Source organism: Stenella coeruleoalba, assembly GCF_951394435.1.
Source record: "Stenella coeruleoalba genome assembly, chromosome: 1".
NCBI classification, from domain to species: domain Eukaryota; kingdom Metazoa; phylum Chordata; class Mammalia; order Artiodactyla; family Delphinidae; genus Stenella; species Stenella coeruleoalba.
Genome location: NC_137169.1, coordinates 31,434,561 through 31,445,295, shown reverse-complemented (window position 1 = coordinate 31,445,295; position 10,735 = coordinate 31,434,561). Strand labels below are relative to the sequence as shown.

The 10,735-nt window shown below is 40.4% G+C and overlaps 1 protein-coding gene across 8 annotated transcripts in view; it reads right to left on the bottom strand.

The window, feature by feature from the left end:
- The window catches only part of MACF1 (microtubule actin crosslinking factor 1), a 344,741-nt gene that overhangs the window by 237,646 nt on the left and 96,360 nt on the right, over positions 1–10,735 (bottom strand). Inside the window, exon 1 of one of the 8 annotated variants that reach the window (XM_079928861.1) lies at positions 3,123–4,110. The exons of the other annotated variants lie outside the window; for them this stretch is intronic. Coding sequence (XP_079784987.1) covers positions 3,123–3,231 — 109 coding nt within the window. The 5' untranslated portion in view covers positions 3,232–4,110. Of the gene's footprint in view, positions 1–3,122; positions 4,111–10,735 lie in introns of those variants that run through there. 8 annotated transcript variants of the gene reach the window in all.

Here is a 10,735-nt window from a genome sequence, read left to right as displayed (position 1 = left end):
ATTGCTTTCACACCATCGTTAAAGCCGAAAAATCTAAGTCGAACCAATCTAGTTGGGGACCATCGGTATACTAGATCTTTGCCAGGCAGAACTTGGCTGATGGGCGTAAGTTACAAAGAGGCAACTTTCAGATTAAAAAAGAACTTCTCCATTACCAACATAACAAATAGTCCATTGGTTGTATGTTCTACAAAGGCCTTCATGCAAAGGAAGAATAACTTCTGACAAGAGTGGTACTAAGTGAGAGGTTGCGTTGGTTGATATGTAAGGTCCCTTCCAGCTCTAAGAGCAATATAGAATTTGTTATCAACTTTAAGAAGGGAAGAAATCTGAAATCTATACAAACACAATGAAGATTTACTAGAACACTGTATCTTAGAACCGTAGCACTAAAAGGAACCTAGCAGTTTTCAACTCTGACAGAACACTTTTTTTTTTTTTTTTTTTTTTTTGCGGTACGCCGGCCTCTCACTGTTGTGGCCTCTCCCGTTGCGGAGCACAGGCTCCAGACGCGCAGGCTCAGCGGCCACGGCTCACGGGCCCAGCTGCTCCGCGGCATGTGGGATCTTCCTGGACTGGGGCGCGAACCCGTGTCCCCTGCATCGGCAGGCGGACTCTCAACCACTGCGCCACCAGGGAAGCCCGACAGAGCACTTTTTTAAACAAATCTTACATGAAACTCAACATATAATTTCAGTATTAAATAGCATAAATCAATTTTATACATTCAAATTTATGTTACTTATTTTAAAGCCAAATGACATAACCAATCAGGTAATTTTGACTGAAATTAGAGATTACTGAATTACAGTTATATCAGTCTCAGCATCTTGTTTATTTCTGTACTGTGCTTTACTATAGGGAACCATTTTTTAAAAAACTGTTTTATACAAATAGAAACAAATAGTAACAGTTTCATAGTTTGCCTGTAACCTCAGGATATTATTCAAATAAATTAATACAAGAGCATGAAGGAACTGCAGAAATTTTTGTTTCAAAGTTAAATACCTTCAATATCTAAAAACTATGTTCATCCTATAATATGACTAGAAAAGTGGAACAAGAAGCACAAAACCTTGTGGTACACACTAAGCCAATATTACAATGTTATCACTTATCACTTAACAATGTGTTACCCACTAACTATTAAGGACTGAACACCTGAGACTTGCCTAGAATTTATTAGGCACAGGACCTATGTGGTACAGTATGTTCTGCAGTAGTGTACACACCTCCTATTAGGGGAAGAAGAAGAAAAAAAAAAAAAGACCAGACTAGAAGACACAATCTTCACCTTTTTTAATCAAGTATACAGAGATGGCGGAGGAACTTTATTCTGGTGATGTCCAACTGGCAGTACAGTAGAGTATACACGTCATTTAAAAACACACTTTAACAGATAAAATACATCTTAAACTTGAAATTAAAATAAAATGGGTACAGAAGCTCTTAAGTACTCCTGTGAAAGTTTTAGAATCCATACTCTCCAATTAAAAAAACCACTGCTCTAATTTTACAGATAAACTGAACATAGCACATTCCCAATATAACTATTAGGTACTAGAATCAATACTGTTTCATAAAAATAAAAAGCTTTTACAATCTATTTTTCTTCTGTTTATTTCAATGTTATTTACAGCTGTTTATGAAATTAATATTCTAAAACATAAACAAGAAAGCACTTCAAAGATAGGGCTACGACTTCTAAGTTCAATAGCAAATCCTATACTGAGGATAAACTTCTTAAAATATTAATCAACTAGTGGTTTAGAAACGCCATTACCATAATGCACAAGAAAATGAAAGCAGCAACCTTTGCCTAAATAATATTTACTTTCTCATTATATATGACACAGTATATACAGCCAAATAACTCATGCCTGTCTACTCCTTTCCTTATAAGCTCAAATACAGGCTTACATTTCAGGAAAACCACTTTGAGCTACCTTTTAAAACACACCACTACACAAGCAAACATATTTCTAAATGTCCGTCTGCTTTTGCTGATACAGACACACATTGGGATCTGAGTATTTAGTCATAAGCTTTTCTGGGACTTACTGGAAAGACACTGGGGGATGACTGAATCTAATTCTAATTCTGTCAAGCATTCATGAACTTCTAATAAGATACTAAGTAATGTCATCAAACCTCCATCTTAATTGTAAGATACAAGTAACAAGTGTCTCAATAGGTTGGCTTGAAGGCAGTAAGCAGGTCACAAAGACAGGACTAAAGGCACTGAGATCCAAGGGTGTACTCCAGCAAAAGCTGGACTTTACTATTCCTCAACTACGGAGATTTAGAATCAGCTAAACACGGGGCTGATCCCAGCACTGGGCATTTAGAAGCCAAAGAAATATAATGTAACAAATAATAAGGGGTGGGGGTGGGGGGTCTGCTACCACTTAGAAAAAATTTTTAATATCAGGATCCAAATATTCACCTGGGGGAAAGAACAGTTAACTTCCTTGCATTGAACAGGATGCAGGATGGCTTGGATACACAGAGAGTAAACTGTGTAGCTGCCTGAGGGGAAAGGAACAGTTTCAACCCTATCAAAGAGAACAGAGGCACCCCCGTGTTCGCAAATGCACCTCAGCAAGGACACCCTGTGACCCTTTCCTCTCACTGACCTTTCCTCCTCTGCCTTTTCTCACCCAAATATACACCAAATCTAGAAACTTCTCTAACCCCACAAGTTCTCCCACATTTACACCTGAAGGAGGGTGATAGAGTTACTCTGTTTTTGTTTTTTTTAAAAAAAAGATCAAAAACCACTTTGAGACTGAGAAAGTAAAGAATGGAAGGGCTTGATTCTCTGAGGAAGGACAAAAGTCAGCACAATTGCCACTTCCCTCAGCCTCCAGCCCAGACATCACCTCATCCAACCAGCACCCTCCAGCCAGACGAACCTCACAAAACAGTAAAGGGTCCAGGTCCCAAACTGGTCCCAGGACAGTCTGGTTTCCTCAGTAAATCCCACACGCACTCAGGTCTGACAGCACCCAGCCCAGAGGCTGTACTGGCCCTTTAAGGAAGGCAACTGGGAAGGCCTCCGTCATCTACCCCACCCTCGAAAGCCCCACAGCAGATTTCAAGAAGCACTGGGCACCCATTACCTGCTCTGTCTCTGGCACATCTCTTCCAGTACAGAACACCGGCAATTCCAAGAATGTGCGTCAAAATAAAGATGGTTGGTGGCAAATAAGACGAATCTAAGAGAGGCATTTCCAGGCCCGTCCTTTCTCCTCCCCTGAATTAGCCACAAGCCCACAGCTCAGCGCAGACTCTAAATGCCTTTCTCCTGAGGTTACTGCTGTCCTGTACTATCAGTACAGAGGCAGAGGCCCGCAGCTCAGTGTTGTCAGACACTTCCTGGTGGCTTCTCCTCCATCTCGTCTCTGTTTTACAGCAGGCAGTAGTAGATGGGGACTAAAACTCTACAGTGTGTCTCAGACAAAGCCCAGGAAACAACTGGCCAGAGGGGGAGGGGAAAGGGAAGGAGGAACCAGGAGAGCAAAAAGGGGCGTCTAAGCTACTGCTGAGCTGACTCAAACTCTATGTTTGGCATCCTCTGTTCAGCTTAAACAAACAAGCCTCAGACCCTTCTACAAGAAGGGAGGCTGTCAGAGGACGCCACACTCTTAACTTTCCTCTCCCAGCCTGGCTGGGATGGAGCCAGAAGAAAAAAGTTGCAGAAACACTAGGGAACCACTTGCAGGGAGGAGGCGAAGTACGCAGGGATGTGTAAGTGTCCACAAGTTCCCCGGCCTAGTCGGAGGGCAACCCTTCCACACCCACAACCCGGGAGGAGGAGGTAAGGGACCCAAACATCACCACAGAGAGGATCACGTGCAGAACAAGCTCCACAGAAAAGAATGCCTTCAACAAAACTAAAGCCTGCTTGCAAATGAAAACTTGATATGGACACTGTAGCAGCAACTGGAAACACTTTAACACTTACACACCCAGTAGAATGAATAAAACTAAGAGTCCTGGCAAGATATAAAGCAACTGGAATTCTCATACACTGCTGGTGGGGGATGAAATTGGCAACTCTAGAAAATACTCTAGAAAACAGTCATATACATACCAGGATGACCAAGCTGTATCACTCCTAGATACTGACCCAAGAAAAATGAAAACGTGTCCACACAGAAACCTGTACGTAAATGTTTACAGCAGCTTCATTCAGAATAACTAAAACTGAAAACAACCCATATGTCCATCAACTGGTGAACTAAGAAAAACTGTGGTGCATCCATACAATGGACCACAACCCAGCAATAAAAAAGGAACATACTCCTGATACATACAACAGCATGGATGAATCTCAAAAGCATTATGCTACATGAAAGAAGCCAAACACAAAAGGCTACGTGCTGTGCGATGCCATTTATATGACATTCTAGAAAAGCAAAACTATGGGGACAGAAATCAGACGAGTGGTTGCCAGGGGCTCAGGGTGAGGGAAGGGAACAGACTACCACGGAACACAAGAAAACTTTATGGGGTAATGGAAATGTTCTATTTGCTGACTCTGATGATAGTTCCACGACTGTATACATTTGTCAAAACTCACATTGTAGACCGAAATGGATGGCTTTTATTGTATATAAATTATATTTCAATAAACCTAAGGAACACATGTAAAGACTAGAAAGAACTTTGTACAACCTAGGCTGAATATGCAAAGTTCTTGCAGTACCACTGCCCCTCTTCTCATCTACTTTTCTATGAAGAGATACTATATAAAATGAAGTGTGGACACACAAAAACACAGAAGACCCAACGGCCAAGAGTACATCTAACACCCAGGACCCTTCACTCAGAGAAGGGTTATGGCCTCATCTTTCTACCAAACTACTTTTTTATTTATTTCTACAGTGCCTTTTACATTATGGTATATAAACATGGTGTCTTACCGCAAATAAGCTTTAAAAATGCAACCTGCTTTAATATCTCTAAAGTTACACCCTCTTTTTTTTAATAAAAGGGAAGGGTTTTAGATTTGAACAATCTACTCACCAGAGAGATGACAAAGGGCCCTTGATGGGGGAACTAATATTTACAATGTGTATGTTTTAACCTGGCATCAAGACCATCTACGATTTTGGGTTAACCTACATTTAATTCATCAAATATTTACCATGTACCAGGCCCTGTTCTAGGTACTGGGAACAGAGTAGTGAACAAAACAAAGATGTTGCTTTCATTGGGCGTATATGCTAGTAGGAGAATAGGAGAATACACAAAATAAACATAAACAAGTAAACATATACTAAAAGAGATGAAGAGGAGAAAGGCGAGCCAGAGGGGGGATGTTTACAGTTTTATGTACAGGATGGTCAGGGAAGGTTTCTCTACTAAGTTGACATTACAAACCAACAAGTCATGTGGCTTTTTAGAGAAAGGATAAGCCCAAAAAAGAAACGAGCAAGTACAATGTCCCTGAGGCAGAATTAGGCTTGGTGTGTTCAGGGGACATCAGGGAAACCAGATCGGCTAAGGGAGTGTCAGGAGATGAGGCCAGAGAGAGGTCAGATCATCTATGGCTGTACAGGCCATTCGTAAAGAATCTGGTTTTTATTCTAAGTGAAATGGGAAACCTTTGGAGGGTTTCCTGTGAGCAAGTGATAGGATTTAACTTAGGTTTTAAAAGGATCACTCTTGCTGCTATATTGATAACTGACTAGAGAGCGACAAGAGCGGGAGCAGGGAAACTAGTTATAATGCCATTACAATAATCCAAGTGAAAACTAGTGCCTGAGATATAACTGAGACCAGGGTGCAGTGGTACAGATGGTGAAATGTGGTCATATTCTGGACAAATTAAAGAGTCATCAGGGACTTCCCTGGTGGCGCAGTGGGTAAGAATCTGCCTGCCTATGCAGGTGACACGGGTTCAAGCCCTGATCCAGGAAGAGCCCACATGCCGCAGAGCAACTAAGTCCGTGCGCCACAACTACTGAGCCTGTGTCTACAGCTCGAGAGCCACAACTACTGAGCCCACGTGCTGCAACTACTAAAGCCCGCGCACCTAGAGCCCGTGCTCCGCAACAAGAGAAGCCACCGCAATGAGAAGCCCACGCCCCGCAACAAAGAGTAGCCCCTGCTCGCCGCAACTAGAGAAAGCCCACGTGCAGCAATGAGGACCCAACGCAGCCATAAATTAATAAATGAATGAATGAATGAATAAATTTTTTAAAAGATTAATTAAAAAAAATATATATATATATAAAGAATCATCAGGATCTGCTGATAGACTGGATGTGGGGTGAGCAGGGAAAAAACAGAGTTGAGAATGACTTCCAGGTTTGGGGCCTGAGAAATTAAAAGGACCGAACTGCTATTTACTGAGATGGGAAGGGCAGCCAGAGAAGCAGAGGGTTTGGGGTTTACTGCTGGTTGCAGTTGTTTGGGGTGGTTTTTGTGGGGAGTAGGGTAGGAATTCCATTTTGGATACATTAACTTTGAAATGCCTAGTAGACATTCTAGTGGAATTCTGAATAAGCAATTTAATATACGAATCCAGAGTTCCGGGAGAGACCCAGGCTGTTGCTTTAAAGCCAGGAAACTAGATGAGATCACTTAGGGAGTAAACACAGAGAGAGAAAAGGTCAAGTTCAAGGACTAAGCCCTAGAAACTCTCCAACATTAGGTAGGGAAGAGGAAGAACAACCAAAGGAGACTAAAAAAAGAAGCCAGTGGATTAAAAGAACCAAAAGAGCATGCTGCCCCAGAAGCCAGGTGAAGGATGTGCTCTAAGTAGTAACTAAGCTGTTAATGTGTCAGGAAGAGGACTGAGAATTGACCATTGAATTTAGCAATGTGGAGGTCGCTAGTGACTTTGGCATGGCAGAGAAAAGGTCCAACGGGAGTGACTCAAGAGAGAATGGGAACAGTGACAATAACGAACATCAACTCTTTTAGGAAGGAATTTTGCTGTAAAAGGGAGCAGAAAGAGGGATGCAGGCTCAAAAGAGAATTTTTCTTGGCATGTGAAATGTGTCAATAATTGTGTCTGCTGAAGGGAATAGCACTAGGGAGGAAAAACTGATGGTGCAATCCAGTGGAGACTAAGCCAGAGCTCCCTCTGGAGCAGGGCTCTCTTATTCATTCATTCAATTTAAAATATGGAGCATTATGCTAGACACAATGGACACAAAGATGATGATGACACCCCTCTTGCTGTAGAGAAGCTCCTGAGCTGTGATGGTCAAAGAAGACAGACTTGCTTGGAAGGGAAACTGATATTTATTAAGCAGCTACTAGAAAGCATCTTCAATCTGTTATTTCAATGTAACCCCTGTAATATCCCCTAAAATATCCCTATTTTATAAATCAAGAACTTGAGGCTCAGAAAATTCAAGTTATTTTGCCCAAGGTCACAAAGTAAGTAAGAAGATGAACTGACATCTGAACTTTTATCTGTCTGGTTTCAAATCAATATATTTTAATCACACTGCCTCCCTTTGCTGAAAAGTTCTGGCAAAATCAGTATGCTAACCTGAAACTAAACAATTTTAGATATTTATATGTTTGGAATATTTCCTCTTTGTAAGACAAGAGCCTGTAAATGGCTCTACCCAGCTCTAAGGGAAGAATCTCAATTTCAACACAAAATGTTACAGTGCTAGTGCTGTCTGTGTCACCGCTGTACCACACTTTTTGCAGTCTTATAAATATCTTCACCATATTTTCATTTCCCAAAGTGAAAGCCATTTCTCTGCCTTATTCTGCTACCTGAAGCCATTGCAAAGCTGTCTTAATTAGAAAATCATATACCATGCTTGTGCCATTCAAAAACACCTAGGAAATTTGAAGAAAAAAAAATTCAGGGACTCAAATATCAAGATACATTCTGAATCTACTGTTATTATTAGAGAAGACAGTGAAAAGCACCCAAAGGAATTTACTCTTCATAAGATCTTTATAAGATGACATGCTATACCTTGGATACACCATTTTTCTACATATGACAGGTTAAAAAGTTTGTTTCCAGCCTTTGTGTATAGGTATGTATGCATGTTTGAAGGAAGAAAAATGAGCAGGGGAACTGCCTTTGTGAAAGTAACTTTTCACTCAGAAAAACTAAGATGGATCTGTGTGCTGTCATTTACAGGAAGTGGTTAGAAACTGGCAGGAGGGAGCGACTACTTTTCTTTTTAGAGATCATTTCATATACAAAGAATAGGCCATTTAAAGACATATTTAGCACCCACCAGGATATCCCTTGCTAACAGCCAATGGGGAAGGGCCCCAAACCATCAGAAAGCCTTGTAAAAGCAAGACTCTGAACTTCATTAAGACTTGAGACCTGCCTTTCTATCAGATTACTTCACTCCCAAGAATTTAGGATGGTCACCCACAACCATTACCCACAAGAAATCTTGGGTAACACCCCAGAATCACTTTAGTGTCTGCGACTGAGATGAAAGCAAGCCTGTGAGAAAGGAGGCTGCATGTTTTATTCAAACTGTCATGCAGTATACCCGGTCTCAAAATTAACTGACATCCACAAGCATCAGAACTTCAGCAGATACTGACTGAAAACTTAAGACCCATATGATTAAAAGACTGAAATTTAGAAAAATAATGCGTACAAAGAGAGACTTTAAAATATATATATATAACTGAGATTAAAATTTTGGTGGAGAGACTAGCATATGACTAATAGGATTGGAAACCGTGGGCTTCTGGAAATGGGAGGTCCAGCCCTCAAAACCTGGCCTGAGCGCTTGTCATCTGTTTCATTCTGTGAGTCCAGAAGGCAGAGGATGTGGGCTTCATAGGAGCTAATTAGGAGACATCCATGACTCCTGTCTCTAAGGTTTAGCAATATGGTATTGAGACAACAATAAACATGCAAAGGCTCAGAATGCCTGCAAAGAATTTTCTATATACCCCAGAGTCACCAAATACAATAAAGTTAGGAAAATATCCAAATTTCTTGCTCAGTAACCTAGATGCCATAAGTATTTTAGTAGAATGGCAATTACAGGCCCAATCTGAAGCCAGGCTGCTTGAGTTCAAATCCAGACTCTACTATATATGCCACATTAGCACCTGTGGGCAAGTTACTTAAATGACTTCAAGGAACCTCAATCTCCTCACCTGTAAAATGATGACAGTAATAGTACCTGTCCCACAGAGTTGTAGTGAGTATTAAATGAGTTAATGTATTTAAAGTGTTTAGATAGTGCCTGGCACATAGTATGTGCTCAATAAATATTGCCTATTATTATCATTATTTGGAGGAACAGCAAACAAACTACATCTGATCACAAGACTTCTGAATACTGCTCAGACTTTACAAAACCTTGGTAAACTGATAATTTACCTAACCTATAACCAAAATTACCGAATCTAATTTACCTGATCCCAGTCTCCAACCTGCCAACCCTATCCTCATTCACTGTGAGATTAATCTCCCTGAAGCATGCATAATGACTGGTGCATCTTAAGTGCTCAATAAATGCTCATTTGTAATTTAATTCTGAAGTTTTCAATTCTCCACAGTCAGCAAATTAAGTCCAAAACTCTCTGGCTTTACAATATTTCCCTCGCTTACCCTGGATTGTACTGTATTTCCTTCCCATCTCCGCAAGTCAAAGTCCCACTCCTATGGGTCAGTTTAAACCAGTACTTCCACAGAATTTTCCCTGGTGACTCCCTCCATCCCAGTTAGAAGTAAACACCTCCCTTGAATTTATACTTTAATGTTTCTCTCTCATAATATTTAGCAGTTTCTACTTTATAATATAGTTGTGTGTGTATTTTGACTCCACTGAAGTTTTTGAAGTTAGATGAATGTTCTCCTGTATAAAATCTCATCACTAAATAACTACTTGTAGAATGAGTGAATAAATGAATGAATGAATGAACAAAAAGAGCAAGAGGATCTGAAGAGCACTGTGAGGGCCAGGAGTACGAGGGGGGAGCAAACTAGAAAGAGTAAAACTGGGTCCAACAAATCATGAAGATTCCCAAAATATAAGCATTCCTTGAGAATCCATCTATTTTCACCACAAAAACATACACCAGAGAGCAAGTGCCTGGAAAACTGTTCATCTTACGGCAGAAATAACTCAATATGCTCCTCTAGTTTAAGAGAAAAAGTTAATTTATTGATTCAGAAATTCCACTTCTAGAAGTCTATCCAGATACGGATCCTGTCCAACAACCAAACTCTCCCCAAGCCCCGTTCTTCTCTTTCCTTCTCTCTCCCTCTTCCCAGAACTCTAAACTTAACATAATCTGTTAGGCAAACCTCGACTCAAATTCTGACTTCATGGTTTCTAGCTGTATCTTTGGACCAATTACTTAAATCTCTTTAATCCTCAATTTCTCCATCTGTAAAATGGGGATAATAAAATTACCTCTTCACAGTGTTACAGTGTGAAGTAGGTGAGAAAATGCATGGGCTATTCGGCATGCAGTAAGCACTATTAACTATTTTTTAAAAATTAAACATTCCCTCATTAATGTTAATAAATAACTATTGTTATCATTGTTCCTACACTAGAACATTTATGCCCTAGCAAAGCATCAAATCATCTTCAGTGGCCAATGCAAGGAGGTAAGTCAAAGCAAAGTGGGTGGTATTTAACAGCTCTAAACCACCAACTCCATGAATAAAACAAATTGAGCTTCAATGGCACTGCTTCAGAAAGGAAAAAGACAAGAATATTAGTCAACCTTAGTATCCATATTACCATTTTAAATAATC